The sequence below is a fragment of the Harpegnathos saltator genome, unplaced genomic scaffold (assembly GCF_003227715.2).
Source record: "Harpegnathos saltator strain DR-91 unplaced genomic scaffold, Hsal_v8.6 scaffold810, whole genome shotgun sequence".
Lineage (NCBI taxonomy): Eukaryota > Metazoa > Arthropoda > Insecta > Hymenoptera > Formicidae > Harpegnathos > Harpegnathos saltator.
Window position 1 is genome coordinate 800,001 of NW_020230661.1, and position 19,871 is coordinate 819,871.

A 19,871-nucleotide genomic window follows, 5' to 3' on the forward strand; every position below is an offset into this window, starting at 1 on the left:
TCTGAATAGCAATACGACGATATACCCTCGCAGGACCTCGGGTATCCTGCCCACGTCCTGCTACACGCACATACGCGGTGCTACGTTGCCCGGAGTATCACGAGCAACGTAGCAGCATTCGATCTTCTTTTTCCTCACTCTTCTTTTTCTCACTCTCCTCTCTTTCCACGAAGGAAAGAAAGGCGAGGACCTTACGGCCCAAAGGCTCGGAACCGAGAGAGAGAGAGAGAGGGAGAGAGAGGGGGGGAGAGGGAGAGAGAGAGGAGGAGAGAGAGAGAGAGAGAGGAGAGAGAGAGAGAGAGAGAGAGAGAGAAGGGTACGTCGCTAAAGAGAAGAAGAGGGAGAAAAAGAGATGGAAAGGACGCGCGGAGGGAGGAGAGACAGAGAGAGGCAGAGAGAGAGAGAGAGAGAGAGAGAGAGAGAGAGAGAGAGAGAGAGAGAGAGAGAGAGAGAAGTCGACTACTTCCTTACGCAAGACGACTGCGTTCAACGGTGCGTGCACACGAGAGATGCTATCGGCCACCAAGACGGCACTCCGGACTTCTCTGGACCACCCACCGACAAAATAATAAACACGGAATACGACATACGCGTCCGTCCGTCCGTCCGTCCGTCCGTCCGTCCGTCCGTCCGTCCGTCCCGGCTCGCTCACCCGAGTGTGTGTTCGCCCGCTCGCTTTCTATTTCGCAGATACCATCCAAATTGAACTACTACTAGCAATTCGCCCCCGCGCTCCGAGTCCGTCTTGCCGAGACTGTCGCGAGAGCGTAACAAAGCATTCTCCCTAGAACGGAACTCGACGAGACCGACGCGACGAGAGAGCTCCGGCCGACAACGCGGCTGTTACGCGATCTCTCGCAAAATGAGCGCAAAAGCCCCCGCGCGCCCACCCACCGGAAGCCGCAAAAACGAGGGAACGAATCGATCGAGCGCTCGGGATGTGCTGGTCGTTGGCGCTTTTGTACTTCCCCGTCCTTTCCTGTTGCGCGATCTGTCATAAATGACCCACGTCCTTTCCATTAATATTCGCAGGAGCCTGAGAGAGAGAGAGAGAGAGAGAGAGAGAGAGAGAGAGAGAGAGAGACGGATCGATGAATCGGCGGGATCGGGTATCCCGACGAGATCGATCGGCAGATACCCTCATTTCGCTGAGTCAACCAAGATAATGGCGATTATCGGAGGGGAACGGGAGTACGATGCTTCAGAACCGGAAGTCGCAACCTCCCTCGCTCTCTCGAACGCTGATAAACGTCCGCAGATAATCTCCGACGGGAGATTTCCAGTAGCCGCGGAGTGGACGATAGACGCGGGTGCGAATAGTAAGAGCGAGTGAGTCAGGCGTAAATTCGTCCTGACGGATTTTCACGCCGAGGCTGGGGCTGATGAATGTCGTCTCTCCCAGAGTCTAACCCTTTACATCCTGACGGTACTTGAAAGAATCGCGCTCACATGTTTGGGAACTTTTCTTCCGTGTCCTTACTCTGCATTCCTGTCGATACTTGGAAATATCACCTTAAAATTTAGTCATTAAATTGTTGTAAAATCTTTTCCCTACTTCTTGTTTGTTTATTTATAATATACCGAAAGCTATTTAATTACACAAAAATTTAATTACACAATTACACAAAAATTAATGTCTTGAGTAAATTAATTCAGGACACAGAGGGTTAAATTCTCGCTAAGAGAGATCGAAATTTTTCCCCGGATGAAATAGAATCTTCTGAGGGAAAGAAATCGGTCGAGCTAACGCGACGAGTGAACGAATCAGACGTGCAATGGTTGAGAGGGACGAAATTCCTGATTCTTGCGGGGCAAATTTCGTCCTGAGAACCAAAAGTTCCGTTTCCTTTTAACCGACACGCGTTTGTCTCGTTCATTAAGATAAATGTTCAGTAGCCGGACGTTCAAGCGTAGATATTTGCATTTGCTCGAAAATTTAAGACTCCCTCAAGTAGAGAAAAATGATTTTTAAACCATCTATTATTAATGAAATATTTACACTAGTAATGAAGCGCATTAATGTAGCAGTGATCGGAGACAGTTGAAATAGGTTGCGGCCCAATTTGGATATGTTAGAAAATTAGCGTGTGCTAACGGGAAATAATATAAATATAGATTCTATCTTTTAATGAATTTATCAACGATTGGCCATTATTTCGCCAAACCATGGGTGCATACTTATTTAATTAATTTTTATTTTAACACAAATGTATCAAATGGAGTATTTTGTGGTAATCCAAGTAATCGTCAAATATTGGATTTTTTTTACAATAATTGTTACTCTCGTTCATTATTGTTGAAATAAATAGTAAATATTTTGTAATAATAATAAATATGTATAGTAATATTCTTTTTCAAAGGGGTCGAATATTGGAACCGGTGTCCGGCCATTAGGACGTTTACCTTACCACGTTAATTCTCAGTCCAATCAATCATCTTCCTTCTTCGCGCAAGTTTCGCTCCAAAAGTGTAAGAGAGCAATTGTGCAAAATTGCAGATCAGCGTGTGTCCGGCCAATCCCTGGCAGAGGCCGTTTAAAAGAGGGCCCCTTGGCCTCGGCGACTTTCGAAACGCCCTGTACAATCCAGCGCGAGTAACGACTCGCCTCGTTACAATGGTAAGGGACGATCTCCTCTCTCTCATACCTACCACAAGACGCTGCATTAGTCATCCTTGGCTCAAGCTTAACGATACGTTCGATGATATACAGAAGGAATCGAAGGATCGGGGGCGGAGAAACGATCGAGAAACGGCGCTAAGTAATATCACGATCGAGGCCTCGTCGGAAAGCGCCCCCCCCCCCCCCCGACCCGGCGCTATTGATTCCTCGTGTCGTTGTCTCGCGTGAAACAACGGGGGGGAGGGGGGAGGGGGGGAGCACGCGACGTGAATAATTGTCCACGTGGGAACAGTTGCGCGGTTTCGTTCATTTCGAACCGCACGCCCCGTTTGAATTCCGCGTGCACGCCCACGCGGAGAGCTTGGGTGAAGCCTCACAATCGCCAGGACTAAAAACTCATTAGTCCTCCTAACCGTTCCCGGAGGTGCCTACCACATTGTGACTGTTGATTATTCGGCTAATCTGGCATTGACGTGACATGGCATTGAGCTTGACGGTCGGAAGGACCGTTGCAAATGATTTCGACCTAATAAAAGTGTCAAGGATCTATCGAGTCGTTGTTGAATTATTGAACTGTTATTCGCCCGAATTGTTTTATATTCGTCAGCGGCGAAAAGCGGCAAGGAGTGAGGTAAATGTCTCTCAGTAACTGGACGTTTAAATGTAGGTCGTCCGCAAAAAATACAATATATAATATTAAGAATAGTTTCGATATAAATATTTGCATTCGAAAATTTCAGATTCCCTTAAGTAGAGAAAAATCATTTAAACCAATGTGTATATCTATTATTAATGAAATTCTTATACAAGTAACGAGGCGCATTAATGTGCGCAGTGACCGGACAGTTGAGACAGGTTATGATCCAATGTTCAGATATAATTTGTCCCATTGTCTGACCGCAATTAGAAAATTAGCATGTGCTAACGGGAAATAATATAAATATAGGTGCTGTCTCTGAATGAATTTGTTAACGATTGACCATTATTTTGCCGAACCATATAGACGCATACTTATTGAATCAATTTTTATTTTAGAACAAAAGTGGATACACCATTTTTCCAACTAATCGTCAAATATTGGAGTTTTTTACAATAATTATTACTTTCATTCATATTATTGTTAAAATAATTGTTGAAATAAACAGTTAAATCTTCTTACAAAGTGGTCGGATACTGGAAACTGGACGTCCGGCCATTGGGACGTTTACCTCGCTCTTATAAAAAGTGACTTATTAAAATTTAAGCTTGAATGAATTAAAATTTAATAAGAATAGGATCTTTTTGCAGAAGAGTATTCGCCTTTTTCGCGGAAAACTACTGAGAAGAGAAACAGTCTCTCAAAGAGTCGGGTTAACCGCCAAATTCTCTTTCAAAGTTGCGTATGGCAAGCCGAACGTTTTTACGTTCTTTTGGTCTCTCTTGCCCGCGTAAAACACGCCCGAGAATTTTCGGTCATTTTCAGGCGATTATATAATAACACCGCTCGGGCCAACACGTTATTAGCCGTGTTTATCGTCCGATTTATTCAATCTCCCCTTTATCGAAGCTTCCATGCACGTCCCCCGAATTTCTCAATTTCGAAACATCGCGCGGAGTGCGCGGACCGCCTATTTTACGATGTCTTAACTCGTGTCGGAATACGACGGGGCGATATATTTCTTTTTATCGTAGAGAGCACTCGCCTTCCTTCCTTATAAAATGGATTAGATCGATCCCGGCGATGATATCCGCGGACCACCCAGCTGGCGTAGACTGCGGAAGTGGGATACCACCGACTTGACTCGCGAATAGCGATGGGACTAATCCGATGACATATTCAGCGATATTGGCTCGTCGTGTCGTGCCGAGAGAGGCAGAGAGAGAGAGAGAGAGAGAGAGAGAGAGAGAGAGAGAGAGAGAGAGAGAGAGAGAGAGAGATGCAGGATCGAACGGATCTCGGGATGGCCGAGCGCTTTATCGCGCCGTGGAAATCGACATATGTAATTAGCAGATATCACCGCGGCGTCTATCGGACGGATATCGGACATGCGTCGAGCGGACGGCTTAGCTACGAAGCGGAGAGATCGAGAAACGGCCGGAATGATCTCGGCTTTCTCCGTGCGACACGACGATCGCGCTGCGAATCGAAACGGCGCGGCGCGGCGCGGCGCGGCGCAGCGCGGCTTGTCACTCGTAACGCCCGCCGGTCTCGTTCCCATCGCTACGCTACGCTCGCGAGGGACCGTTAGCCGCGGCCGCCTTGTATTTTCGCGGGGATTTGCCTAATTCGCTCGTTTCTACGCGGGTTCTCTCGCGGCCCACGTGTGATCGGCGGAAATCGTAAAAAATTCGCGCCCGCTCGTCCACTTTCGGCCGAGCGAGCGGCCCGCGGCTCGCTACGTGCGCTCTCGTATACGATCGCTCGCGATAAGCGCGCCTGATAAATATGCCTTTTTAAATATTCAGCGTCGGCGTGTTTCGACGGCGCCATTTTTCCTAAGCTCGCCGTCTCGATCGCGCGGCGGGATTTTCTTTTTCCGGCGCGCGCGCGCACGCGTGATTGTTCGCCGAACCGTTCGGGCCGGTGTATGTACCGGCCGCTTCCGAGCAACGACTTGATGATAATTAATAAAGAGCGGGAGAGGGGAGAGGGAGGGAGGGGGAGAGAGAAAGAGAGAGAGAGAGAGAGCGTGCACAGGCAGAGAATCGGTAATAGTTTTCCAGACGGATTGTACCGTCCGTGGGCGTGCCGACAGTCCGTCCAAAACGTTCCAATTATTAATTTACCTCGCTCACAATGTTCAACGCGTATGCAGCGAACGAGTGCAACGTGTTATTTCGCGTATAATGACGCTGCTGTGCACGCAAACGCGCGTAACCACCCCGGGGACGACATTAAGCGAGACCGCCGCCGCAACCACCGCCACCCCCCGGAGGCGATCCGTGACGAGGAGACTCTTTTTCGTCCCCTGCAGCACCGGACACGACGACCGAGAAACCGAGAAGAGCAGGATGAAGGGGGGGGGAGGAGGAGAGGAAGAAAAAAGAAGGAGAGAAGAGATCGTCTTGCTGAATGGATACTTTTCCGTCCGCGAGATCGCAGAGGGTAAAAAGCCGATCTCTCTCTCTCTCTCTCTCTCTCTCTCGAAAGCACACGCGCGGCTGGAAATCGATCGTCATCCCCCCCCGGGAAAATAACGAACGAGCTGAAACTGAACGCTCCGTTCGTCGTTTGTCCGGACGTGACGACACTGCCGCGACGAGCCGACGACGAGCCTTCAAATGTGAAAATCGTCGGCCGTAATTGGGCCCAATTATCGATAAACGTACGTAATAATGGGCGCCAAAGCTTCGGGGGGGGGGAGCGAGAGACAGCTAGAGCCCTCGAGAACGGAAGCCTCGTCAAATCGGGCCCTGAGCAGAAAGGACGATACTCTTAATGACACGGTGAAGCAAAGGAAGACGAGAATAGATGACCGCGTCCCGATCTCTGCTGTGGTGGTCTCTTTGGAAAAGCTCTCTCGGAGGACGTTCTTCGCCCGAACACGAAACCGATTGAATCTGCTTTGTCCCAAGCCGAGTTCCAAAAGCCAAAACCCGCCTCTGGATTTTGAGCCGGGAGAAATTCACGTCGAATCGCGGCCGAAGAATGCAGAAATGAGAGAGAGAGAGAGAGAGAGAGAGAGAGAGAGAGAGAGAGAGAGAGAGAGAGAGAGAGACGGTTCGACGACACGGCTGATAACGCGGGGCGACGGAGGAAAAAGGGCGGGCCAAAATGTCAACAAGCGGCGAGATCTGATCTTCTTATTAACGAGTGTATCTAATCGGAAGACCCGGCCGAAAATTCCTATCCGCCGGGGACGTGGAAAAGCTCCGGTTGAGCCGAATCGATGTTTGGGGAAAAGGAAAAAAGAGCGGGCGACACCCGCAGCGTTCGCGGACGCTTCGTGCGTCCCGCTAATGCCGCGCGCGTGTGCGTGCGTGCGTGCGTGCGTGCGTGTGCGCGTGCAAATCGTGCGTGCGTACTTCCGCGGTGAACTAGCTGGGTGGTCCACGATCACGGAATATGAGGCTTAGATAGCTCGTCCCGTATGCGAGCGAGGTTGCGTTGCGTGAGCGCGTTTATACGCACATATATACGTACACATATATATACATACATATATATATACATACACACGCGCGCGCGCGCGTTCAGCGCCGGCAGCGAGCGCGTCCGTGAGCGCGCTTATTGATTTCTAATGACGCACGTGTAAACGTTGATTTGTGCGCGGCTCGCCTGTCGATCCCGCGACGTGATACCGCCTCGCGTGCGACCGGATTTTACAAATCTTTATCGCGGTACCGCGTCCGCCCGTGAGAATACAAAGCGTGCGCGGCTGCCTCGACGTGAGCCGACGTGGCGTCCACCTTTTTTATTTCGGCCACGGGTTTCGCCTGAAACGAGCGAAAATTCGCTCGAAGATATCGCGAAAGTACCGCCACGCGGGATTTCACAAGTGTTTCTTTCAAATTTGGCAAATAAACGTCTTAACCCTTTCACTTGGTTAGTGGGGAGTATATACTTCTCACCTTTCCTTCATTCAATTTTGCGTTGTAAATCACATAATTTTGAAGAACTAATCGGGGGATTTGAGTTTTCCAGATAACTGAATAGTTGCTCAACATACTCCAATAGGTTTTTATATCCAATTATTCATTTTATACGATTATTTTATATGATTATTTATAAGAAATCAAAGTTGAAAGAAATGCTTTTTTTTTTAGGGAAAAATCGACTCCTCGGAGAGTATTGAATGTAGAGGTCTGAAATTTTCACCTGATATTTTTCTGATGTTGCACAGAAACATGTATTTTTTTAGTATTATTTTGCAGGTTAGATTTTTTTTTATGAACAAATGTTTCTACAAAAGATTTGATCTTTTTGCACTTTTCAGCTCTATTTCCCTAGTTTTTTCACTCTGCATCTCCATCTCTTGTCCATACTATCAATATTATTTTACTCAAAAATGTTTAATCTCTAGTAAGCATAAATATGCAAGTATTGAATATTTTCCCACATAAATTTTTTCCAGCTCGATCGAGTTCCATCGTTTAGAATCATATGTTCTTATTACGACCTGGTATTATTATTTAATAATAATTTTTGATTCATTTTGTACATTATGATCGCCACCATATTAAGTCCGCCATTTTGAATTTTGCAAATCTAACTTTAGATTTGTAATCAGCGATCCAAAAAACGTAAGACTACCAAATATTTTAATAATTTTCTCAAGGGAAGTTAATTCAGGAGTGAAAGGGTTAAGGGCGGGATTACATACGGAAGGCTGTTTCCAAGGCTACTTTTACGAATTTTTTTCACAGAAACGCTAGGATCAGTGGACTAGAAATTTTCACAGTGTATTCATTAATCAAAGTTCAAAGTATAAGATAAATTTTAATGAATCACAAGAACCGATCCAATTTGTAATTATAGATAAAAATCTAGGCATCCGTTTGCGAGCTCTATGTTTGCTGTCGACATAATTCCGGGCCTCTCACTACTCTGAAACTAAAAAATGAGAAAGATTTTTAAAATATGTAGTTGCCATTATAGCCCGTGTACCAAACTGAAGGCAGTGAAGCCAAATTTGGAAAAATAATGACTGTACAAAAAAAAATATCGAAAATGAAACTTTTTTCAACATGTAATCATGTTTAAAAAAAATGAATAAAATAAAATATAACTGTGTTCGAAGTAGGTGAAAACTATTGTTTGTCTATTGTATATTGTGTAAATACTTCAAGTTATTCGATTCAGTGATTTTTGCGTAATCGTGTCGACATTTGAAGAAAAATGGTGTTTCCAGATAAACGTGTTTAAAGTTTTATGTGCACTTTCCATATAGATAATAACAAATTAATTTTATACTTTGAACATTAATGAATATCGTAATGAACACCGTGAGAAATTTCCAGTCCATTGATCCTACCGTTTCTGTTCGTAAAAAAATTCGTAAAAATAGCCTTGAAAACGATCTGCTCCGCATATATTATAATTCCCCCCATAAGGCAAATTTCTTTCAATAATGAAGGGACCTGTCGAATATGTTCTTCGATTCCGAAGGGAAAATTCGACCGGTCGATTCAGAGCGGAGAATCCGCTTTTGCTCGTACGAGCAAAAAGTCACTCAGACTCCGATGACTCGGCTGTCTCGTCCGGGCTTTTCGCGTGGAATTTCAATCGCTAGTCACACGACGATAACGATCGTCGTAATCGCCATTTATCGCCCGCGGAGAACTTTGTCTCACTTGTTCCCGATTCGCTGAAACGTGTATACGCCACTATACGGCCACTCGATCCGACGATACAGCGTCCGACTATTACGATTCCCATGTAACCGATACGCCGATGAGCGGGAAAAAAAGACACGCGACCGGATAGTCGCAGTGCGCCCTAGTGCCCTTCGAGCGAGTTCAGTTAGAAACAGACCGTGGTAGTCCGTCGTGTTAAGAGGTTAAAGGAGGATGGCGGTTGAAGCAAAGTGCGAAGTGGAGACGGCTCCTTATAATAGCGCTGCTCGTTGGGTGGTCCGTCGCTTTCACCGCGGGTGGTCGGTCACTAACACTGTTTTGATATTAAGCATAGGACCGCGTAAGTTACGCGTACGCGCCGTGATATACGCACGCACACACCCCCGCGAGGTCGCTTAACCGCCGCGCGTCGCCAACGCAGAAACGCGCCGCCGCCGCCGCTCGAAATGTCCATTTTCGCGAGCCGATCCGCCGATCGAACGTGTCGAGTCTAATTCGCTGTGCTCGCTCGGTTCTCGGGCCGAAACGAGGCGGCCGGCCGCGGTCGAAAGTAACGACTCCGACTTATTTTTCGGAGAATTTGCATAGCGATTTGCATGCACATTGTAGACATCCCGGGCCCGAAGAAAAGGCGGAGAGAAGCGATTCCTTTGAAAATTACCAACCTACTGTTTCGCCACAATGAGGCAACGCAGCTCGTCGAATCCGACGAGCCAATTGCTATTGTAATTTATCATGCGATGCGCGCGCTCCCTCGCGTTGCGAGAACGAGACTAGAGAACGGGGACGGATCGCGCAGCCCTCCGCGACGGGTGGCTTCCACGATCGGACCAAATAGACAGCGAATGCGGCCGTTTCGCACGTTCAACAGGTTAATTTCCCTTCTCCGGAGGGTTCCTCGCCGCGCAGAATGGAGACCTCGGTGTATCCGTCACCGGGGATCCATGTATCGTCGCAGGCAGCCATCCCATCTTTGTGTCATCGGGCACAATGAGATGAAAAATAACGAGCGGCACCAGGTTAAAAGTTACATCGCCTCGTCAGGGACGTAGGATTCGCCTGCGTGGGCTGAGAAATTGTAAGAAGCTGTCGTGCGGAAAGTCCTCCGGAAAGCTGTACGACGCGTGTAACACGACGCGGAATTGATTGCTCGGCTAACGTTGAAATTCGTTCGGGAGTTCGCGACGAAGGTGTCAAGCACTTGCGAACGTTCGTCCGGCTATAATAATAACGAAACAGTTCTTTTATTATTATAGAGTCGCAGCGGGAGCTTCAACGACCCTCGACATTAACCGCATCGAGACTCACTAGTTTTTCTTTTCTTTTTCTAAAATCGTTCTCATCGCATTCTCGGCATGATGCACGACGCACACACGTCAAATCAGCCGAATAATCCTTCAGATATTCGCCCGAATTTCAGCGTCTGTAAAATCGTACATCTTCCCCCTTCCGTTGAAATGATCGACCTAAATTTTAAGCTACTCGAAATTTTCAATCCATTCCAATCTCTCATCGTGTTCTGCCTGTTGTTGCTTATCCGCTTCTCCAAGCGGGTCAAACTCCTCGGCTGTAAGGTAAATGTTCCGGCAAGCGAACGTTCAAGCGTAGGTCGTCACAAAACATACAATATATAATATTCAGAATAGTTTTGATATAAATATTTGCATTTACTCGAAAACTTGAGATTCCCTCAAGTAGAGGAAAATTATTCTTAAACCGTCTATTATTAATGAAATATTTACACAAGTAAATGAAGCGCGCATTATTGTAGCAGTGACCGGAGACACAGTTGAAATAGGTTACGGCCCAATGCTCGGATGTATTAGAAAATTAGTGTGTGCTAACGAGAAATAATATAAATATAGATGCTATCTCTCAATGAATTTATTAACGTGATTGACCACTATTTTGCCAAACCATGGGCGCATACTTGTTTAATTAATTTTTATTTTAACACAAAAGTATCAAGTTGGGTATATATTTTGTCCCAACCAATCGTCAATATTGTAGTTTTCCTGCAATAATTATTACTTTCATTCGTTATTGTTAAAATAAATAGTGTAAAAGTTATAATAATATAATAAAATAAGTTAAAATAAATAAATACTTTCTTTCAAAGTGGTCGGATGGACCGGGACGTGTCCGGCCGTTGGCACCTGGTTTGCCATACTCGGGCGAAGAAATCCCGGCGAAATTTCCTCCAATTACCGCAGCAATGATCGTGCCGCAATAGATAAAAATGCCCCAACGACTTATTGGATTTCGCTCGGCGGGCCCGCCCCTGCTCTACGTACGTCGCCGTAGTGGCGAGGTCCGCTCGGCGATGCGAAGGATTCCGTCAAGTCGATTCCACCACGGACTGAGGCGTCGGCCCGACCTGGGTGGTCTCCGTCCTACGCAAACAGAGCGCACGTAGAGTCGACGCGTCTCCCGTCCCGACCTTCCGGCGCGACCCGGCGCGGCGTCGGGAAATTTACTGACTTTTCGGATTTCAGGAGTGCGTGCGGTACGCACAATAGAGAGCGCCCCATGACCCGATTCACTCCGCTGAATTCGTAGACCGCTGTTTAACCGCGTTTGCAGCGTACGTCAGGTCCTTTACAGACGCTTAGCTGGCCCCGAATCGAATCGCGACTCTATCTCTGCCACAAAGTGAAGATCCTGAAGTCTCAATCCGTTTCCCATAGAAACGTCTTCATCCGCGGCGCGCCGCCCTCGATCGCCGCGCGCGCGCGCGATCCTAGCGCGGTCACGTAAATCCCCGCGAAAATCCCCCCCCCCTCGAACGTCCCGATTGGCAATCTGGCCGATAGATTTCGAGAGAGAGAGAGAGAGAGAGAGAGAGAGAGAGAGACAGAGAGAGAGAGAGGGGAGAATGAGGCGAAAGGGAGAACCGAAAGGCCGCGGCGCGCCGCCACAAATCCTTCGGAGCTACGGATTTACGATTTTAATTCGGGACAGTCACCGAGAGATGAGTCCGAGTCAGGATCCGTACCATGTATCCTGACCATATTGCTTTTCATTATGGCCCGCGGTGTGCCTCCGGACCACCGACGTCGCTGCAATTAGTAAGTCGGATATCCTCCTCTCCTCCGACTCTTTCCCTCCTCTTTTCTCTCCTTCGTTTCTGTCTCTTTTTCTTCCTTTCGAGCGTGCGCACGCGCGCGCGCGCGCGCACGGACGCAGAGGAATAGTAACAGTAACAAGGACGAGTTAACAAAACGGGTTTGCAATCGCCGCGCAATAAACAAGTAAGCAACCGTGAACACGCGTGTGCGCCATGAGCGATACTTCGGAGCAATTAATAGTCGGCCGAGCGATTACAGCCGTCTCGTCCTCGTGACCGTGTCACACAACAGTCCTCCGTCTCGATATCGTGATCGAATGTCGAGTACAGTTGATTTTTCCTTTCGGCGCACGCTAAGGCGCTCGTCGCGCGACGCCTCGGCGACGCGTTCTCGCTGCCTCGATGTCGTGCGCCTGCACGTATGCAACGCAACGTGCATCCGTGCGCCGACGACAAGGTGGTTCCACAGGCGGGCGAGGAGCGCCTTAGCTGACTCACCGCGCTATCTCGCTCTCGCACTCATTAAGCCGATACGGCGTCGGCGAAGATCAAAGCTCGACTCCTACGGAGGACCGCTTAATACCGGGTGGCGAGTTAAGAGTGTCGTAAAAATTATTAACGGTTTCCCCCTCTCTCTCTCTCTCTCTCTCTCTCTCTCTCTCTCTCTGTCTCTCTCTCTCTCTCTCTCTTATCGCCGATCGATGGCGAGCGCATCGCAGGGTGCATTCGTCAAGAAGGACAATACGCAAAGAAGATCGATTCTTCATCTTCATCTTTTTCCGCCTCTTCTCCTCCCACTCGCCGATCGCGTGTGGTGGGTTCAATTTTTTTCTCTTCACCTCTTCTTCTTGCCAAGACTTGCTCAACAACGAGGCTGGCGCGCGGGCAAAAATCGCCTGCACGAGAGAAGGGCAAGGCAGGGGCTAATGAAGTCGCGTCGTTACGCGGATATTACACGACGACAGTTTAATACGTTAATCGCGCGCGGGCTCCGCGACGCTCGATGCCGCGCGGTGGCGCGCGACTTAACGAACGGCATGAGAGAGAACAGTCGCCCCCTTCTCTCCCACGCGCGCCTCTGAAAGCCCATCCGTACGGATTCGAGTGGTCGCGGCGCGTAAAAAGAGCGTACGCACAGAGAAGTCAGTCACGAGCTCTCGAGATAAATATTATCGTACATACCGTTGTATTCCGCGTACTATCTAACGCGATCTATCGACTGGTCGGACTGCGCTTTATCTCTTCGAACCGAACGTGCTCCGTACACAGTTAGCGGCGGCGACGAGGTTTCACCTCCGCGAAATGTCCTCCGGTGCTCGCAGAGAGATCTCATCCCCTTCCGGAGTTAAAATGAGAAAATCCATTTTTTATTTTCCCCAGATAAAAGTGCCTTCCGGAATAACTAGAAAATCAACTTTTTCTCTCAGATAAAAATTCCTTCCGGAACAATCGGAAAAACATTTTTCTCGCCGGGTAAAAATTCCTCCAAACTTCTTTGGCGATCGCGAGCCTGCTGCTCGCCGCTGCGATGGAAATTTGAAATTGAAATATATCCGCCGAGTGTCGCTCCGACGTATATTTTGTTCATCGGTCTGTTCCTTTTAGCTGCACTATTACCCCGAACCGGTGCAATAAGTTAAAGTGAGGAAAGATATAGTTGTCTCATTCTAACTTATCGCACTAGTTCCGCAGTGCGGCTAAAACGAACAGACATCGAATTGACATCGGCCGCTCGGTATCGCGGTTTAACTGTAAAAGAGCGAAAAAGCGAAGCTTCGCTCGCCTAGGCACCACTGCGCGCCGCGGCGATTCGCGCGGGTAGCGCAGCTGCGCGCGTCGTGTGTGTCGCGCGCTCGTCTCGGTGTGGGTAATGTTTTTGCTCCGGGGGAAATAGGAACGCGTGTGTGGTCTAGAGTCGGCTCCCCTCGCTAGTCCCCGGGTATCCTAGCAACGCGGAACGCCAAGGCGCCTCCGCCAATCCTCTCCGAGCTCCCGACACTTCGGCTCTCCTCGGCCGCGCTCGGCTCACGTCACCCGTCCGGCGCAGTGGCGCATCGATCGAGGGCGAGTCGGACGCGCGAAAATCGGGGCCCCGCGATCGATCTCGATCGATCGGGGACGCTCCGCGCCGGGGATTCGCGCATTGGTCGTGAAACGCGAGGAGCGACTTGAATTTCGCATCTGGCCGATTCGAATCGCACTGGCGATCCAATCTACGGGAGAGGCGAGCAACGGCGACACCGGCGGCGCGTGCGCACTCGCGCCGCGCGTTGAGGTTAGATCTCGCCACGGGCCCAGACGCGTACGCGCCTGAATGTTTGCGCAGTCGATCCGGAGTGCGCGGAGGCCCGCGGAGAGAGGGAAAGCCGTCAACTATGGCCGGCGCGGCAGGCAGGCTACGGGAGAAATGTGGCAGCGGGTTTCGCTTAGTACCGACTTAGACTGCTCTAAGTGGTGGTCGTGTGCACGCTCGCGTCCGTCGTCGCATCATCTCGAGCACGAGCACGCACTATCGGGACGTTGGATCGCAGGCTTGTGCGAAACACGGCCGGCGGGGAACGTACGCGGCTCGCACAGCCGAGCGACGACGGCGACCACGAACACGACCGCGACAACAACAACAACGACGACGACGGCGACGAGGACGAGGACGAGAACGACGACGACGACGACGACGACGACGACGACGACGAGGACCAGTGGTGACAGTAGTGACAAGCCGAGCGTGCAACGGTGAACACAACGGGCCGAGGTCGGCATTCCGGTACGACACGGACTGCTCAGGGCGTCGCACGTGATTGATCGTCGCGCGATTCACGCGGGAAAAAAATCACGTCGCTCGACGTCGCCGCCGTAATCTCGCGCGCGCACGTTCGCCCCTGTCAGCGAAGGCTGTGCACTGGCGAGGGAGAGAGAGAGAGAGAGAGACAGAGAGAGAGAGAGAGAGAGAAAGAGAGAAAAGGTAGGAGCCGTCGCCGGCGGACGTATTTACGTCGCGGGTAACCTAAAAACCGATCTCTCTGGACGCAGCGTGATATCGGTAGGACGCGCGCGCATGCGCGTCGCGGCTCGCTCTCGTGCGCGAATTTCAAGCGAGACGAGCGGGCTCACGTGTTACGTACGCGGCCGAGACGCGGACGCGGACAGTGAGTAGTTGGTGAAGAAGTGCTTGCTCGAGAGGAGGAAAGTGCTACGGTTTCGTCGGCCAGTGAGTGCGGGCCTACCGCGGACGTCTCCGGCGGAATCGGATCGAGGTACTCGCTCGATGACGAATTGACCGATCGGGGAAGGTGCCCGAGAGCGAGAGCGAGAGCGAGAGCCAGCAGCCATTTCGCTAAGTAGTAACCGCGCGCGCGGGCGAATGCATGACGGATCATGGTTTCCGCGTCCGGTCCCATATCCACGGGGATCCTAGCGGGACGCCCTTCAGGATCGCAGGGCCCGCGGCAGAATTGCGCCGCGGAGTGCGAGAAGGACGCGCAAGCGGCGAAGAGCGCCGCCAAGAGCCGGCACGAGTCGGACCTCTACGTCAGACCCAGCTGGACGGATGCCGCGATAGCGTTGGATCAACTCGAGAAGGTGAGTGTTGCCAGTGGTAGTACGGGCGGCTCTTTAACCGCCCTTTCGTGTCCCCCGCAGCGCGCCCCGTTCGAGCCGTCGGGGATTAAGAGCCTAGAGGTTAGGATTCGACTAATTTCGGGGACGGCTTTCTGCTCAGGGCTTTTCGACTGTCCCGATTAAAGGTTAGGATCGATTAGTCCGTCGAAGATCTCTGTGTGTGTGTGTGTGTGTGTGTGTGCGCGCTGATCAGTCGGGATATGGAATTTTGGAGGACTAAGGCCTGGTCTACAATACGTGTTGTAAACCTGTAAGCCTGACCGTAAGAACTGACCAATTATAGCCGATTGTTTTCGTAACAATCGATTGTAATTCGCCAATTCTTACGGCTTACAACTTACGACACGTATTGTAGACCAGACCTTACTCTAGAGACCTCGATGCTTCTAGATCGGACATCAGGAGCAAGAGTAGCTTGCATCCTTGGTCCCGGTTAATCGAAAATTCCTCAGTCCGCGATCCTGCATGTGATCTTCCAATTGTCTAATCTGATGCCTATTAATGTGCTTATCAATTAATTAATACCTCTTTCGGGAGCCAACTGCCGTGTCGGGTGTATACGCATCACGTATACACGTATAATCGTCTCCTGATGATACGGCGGGGCTAATAAGACGCTAATTAAGCGACGCGCGCGATTGAACGATTTCTCTCCATTGGCGGCTTTTTGTCGCCAGAAAACACACTTGTTGCGCTAAACAACGGCGTGCTCTTTGAGCCACTTTGAGTTATGGGCTCTCCGGACACCAAGATAAGCGCGTCGGACAAAGCGGACGGATTATATCGTCCGTCGACGATAACGGCGCCGTTATTTCCCACCGGGAATCTCCGGGCGGCGAGAAGCAGCGTGTGTTGCGGCGCGCGCGCGCCTTTGAGAACGTCCACCTGCGAGCCGGGCTGTTGCGAAAAGCTCGAAAGGTGATAATCGCGTGGAAACGAGCGAGCCGCTCGGGACGAAACTTGTCACGTGGAAGCGAACCGCCGCTATTTATTACGCTCGTCCCTCGAGCTTCCGTAGCGCTCCACAGCTGCTCTCCGGGACCTAACTACGAACTTTTCACATAGCCGGGTGGTCCCGACGCGTGTTTTTTCGTTAGACCCGAAAGGTAGGACCCCGGGCATGATCGAACGAACGTAGATCGACTTCCTGGCGGGATTGAAACGCACCGGACGCGCACGTTTCTATAAGTGGAGAAGGATCTCCTAGGATCTGTCGCGCGAGGCCCCGCCAGATCGGTCCCGCGAGATTCCTTCCCCCGGACGAAAATCCGTGCGTGCCGCGCGAACCGGATGGTAGGCATCTCTCGCCTCGTCGAGAGGCAGATACCGCGAGAGAGAGAGAGAGAGAGAGAGAGAGAGAGAGAGAGAGAGAGAGAGAGCAAACGCCCACTTTGAACACGGAACAATCCGCGCGAGTAGCGCAACATATTTCCTCCTCCCCCTCCTCGTGCATCGATCGCCACTCTCTCTCTCTCTGTCTGCAGAACCGCGTCGTCTCACCTCTTTTATCTCGTGGCTGCGTGAAACTGCGCGTAAAAAGACGCCGCGACGTGTTGAGTCCCGCGTGGTTCATGCTATTTTCAATCGCGTTTCAACTTCGTGTCTCCCTCCCCCGAGCGACCGATAGTCCGGAGAAACTCGCGCATACCTACCTACCCCCTAGTATAATAAGAGACAGAGCGAAGGCACCGAGGCGAGCGGCGGCGGCGGCGGCAGGCCTCGCGAACTTTTTGCTCGCGATAGTCGCGCTGGGTGGTCGCTCGCCGAGCGATTTCCACATCGCGGGTCCGAGCTCGTATAACCGCGGCTCGTCGTCCCGTCGCTCAAGATCGAGGAAGCGATCGTGCGCCGGACTTTTCTTCGTCGGACACCGCGGCGAGAGGGAGAGGGAGAGCGAGAGCGTGAGCGCATCTCTCCGCACGGGGGGCGAAGGCTGAAAAATGCGTCCCGATTCTCAGGCTGAAATCACGCCGCGTAAACGCGACGAGGACAGAAACGCGGAAGTCGCAAAGGCGAGGGGAAAAGGCAGGCTCCGGAGGGAAGTCTCCTCGCGCGAGCCGCGACCGCGGGGGACCGGCTCGCGACACCCTCAGTACTCTCCTCGGGGTCGTCCCCGAGGTATGGTCCGCTGTTGCACAATCGCGCGATATATTCAGGGGGCGAGTAGCAGCCGCCGAAGGACAAAAAGACCAACCGAATTCGAGGTCGATGCTCCACTTTTCTCCTCGGCCCGCCGCGCCGCGCCGCTCCGCGGCGGAGGCTCTTCTTCGTGCTCCGCGTTTATGCCGAATGAGTCAGTGAGTCAGTGGCCCCGGCCTCCACAAGGCGAGAGCGTGCGTGCGTGCGTGCGTGCGTGCGTGCGTGTGTGCGTGCGTGCGTGCGTGCGTGCGTGTGGAGATGCATGCACACGTCTCTTTTTCCTCTTGCTTTTTCTTCCTCCTCCTCCTCCTCCTTCTGCGTGGAGAAGAGAGAGAGGCTAGCTCTCTCTCTTCTCCACGCGACGATTTATGCGCGAGATGATAATGGAATGTGATGAATTAGTTTCGTTCGCGCGCGTCGGGATGTCGAATGGATGCGACGTGCGCGATGCATGTTTTTCGCCGAAGAAGGCGCGCGCGGCCGTGCGATTTTTGCGTTGTTATCGCGCGCGCGCGCGCACGCGCTTAAAGCGGAGCAATTTGTTCAATTAGGTGTTTCCCTCGCTGGTCTAGCTGGTCTGGCGAGAGCGGAGCGATAATGGGCCGGTGTTTCAATGTTCTTTATCACCGGGACCGTGGAGGGGGATGACGAGGCCGGTATCTGCGCGCAGCGCGACGGCTACGAGTCGACCCTGACGAACGTAAACAAATTGGAGTAAACGAACTCTGCGTGGCGCGTGTGCGTGCGCGTGTGCGTGTGCGTAACGCGACGACGATAACGGATCCGCGTATTCTGCGAAGCTCCGGGGCTCCACGCACACGCACACGCACACGCACGCGGCACAAGGCCAAGGTTGATCCGGCGATCGAGAGCCGCGCTCTCCACGAGAATAAATCAATTTCAATCGGCGCGATCGCGACTCGCCGCGCCGGGCTGTGTTCCGGTAAAAGCGAAACCGCACACGGCGGGGAAGGATATCGGGGTCGAATTAATGCGACAAACCGACCAAACACATTCCTCCTCCAGGTTGAAGGAAACGGAATTACTCCTGCTTCTTTCGAGGCGAATTTGGCTCGGCAAAGATTCCAGAAACTCCGCTCCCCTCGACTTGGAACTTTTCTCACCATGCCGCGTTTGCGGATGCGTGCGACGACCACTCGAAAGGAGCTGCAACGATGCAACCCTCTCATCGAGAAGGAGATTTACGGGGAGCCTTGGGACAGGACGTTGACTATTAATGAGTCGATACGTGAAACGCTGAAATGTTTGCCGACGCAAATGAAGCCGCCCCGGCACCATGCTCGCGAGAATCTGTTTGGTCTCTCTCTCTCTCTCTCTCTCTCTCTCTCTCTCTCTCTCTCTCTCTCTCTCTCTCTCTCTCTCTCTCTCGTCCCGCGGTTATGCGCTCGAGGGGACATTCGGTGGTCCCGAGACACATACGCAGACGAGAGCGCGTCCACGAGTCGCCGTGAAGGCGGTACGCTCGCCGCTCTCCGCTCTTGTAGGTATTATTAGTGTGGAAGTCCCTCGCACACGTAGCGTCGGCGCCCTTTAATCTCACTCCCTCTCACACGCACGCGTGCGGGCGCGCGAGCGCGGGGCGAGCGTGTGCGTGTGAATGTCCGCTGGTGGTGTACGTATTGTGGGCCGTGCCGCGCGCGCCGATGACGACGGTTTTCAGCTGCCAGAAATGAAGACACGATTACGGGGGATAGAACGCGTCCGTACGCTATTTCGTGCCGCTGGAATTCAGCGTTTATCTTCGATCGTGATCTCCCGTCCCGGGCCCTTCGCGCTCGATGGATTTCCTCAATCGGAAACGCCGCGTTCTCGGTATTCTGGTTCGCGAGCGTGTGTGTTGTTGTGGTTATCCTTTAGGGAAAAATATCGATCGGCTCTACGCTGCTCGGGGAACCTTTAATTCATCATTATTTTTAATCGATTTCATTAATTTTGCCGAAATTTAGTCGAAATACATGTATTATGTGCATATATTATTATTATTATTGTATTATTTTATTATTTATATTATTATTATTATTAATTGGAACAGATATATATCTTGTCGTTTTTAATTGAATTATTGAAATTGTTACGCAACTATTTAATTTTACTATTTAATTTTGAAAGCACGGGAAATCGACTGATTTT

General features: G+C 51.0%; 1 protein-coding gene across 5 annotated transcripts in view; it reads left to right on the top strand.

Moving 5' to 3' along the window:
* The first annotated feature begins 14,164 nt into the window (after window positions 1-14,164).
* ptc (protein patched) overlaps window positions 14,165-19,871 on the top strand; it is a 53,055-nt gene continuing 47,348 nt past the window's right edge. For 3 of the 5 annotated variants that reach the window (XM_011155248.3, XM_011155249.3, XM_011155251.3), the window contains exon 1: window positions 14,167-15,542. In XM_011155248.3, the coding sequence (XP_011153550.1) occupies window positions 15,339-15,542 (204 nt within the window). In that variant the 5' untranslated portion in view covers window positions 14,167-15,338. Of the gene's footprint in view, window positions 15,543-19,871 lie in introns of all 5 variants that reach the window. The other 2 variants (XM_011155250.3, XM_011155247.3) reach the window with 2 other exon arrangements.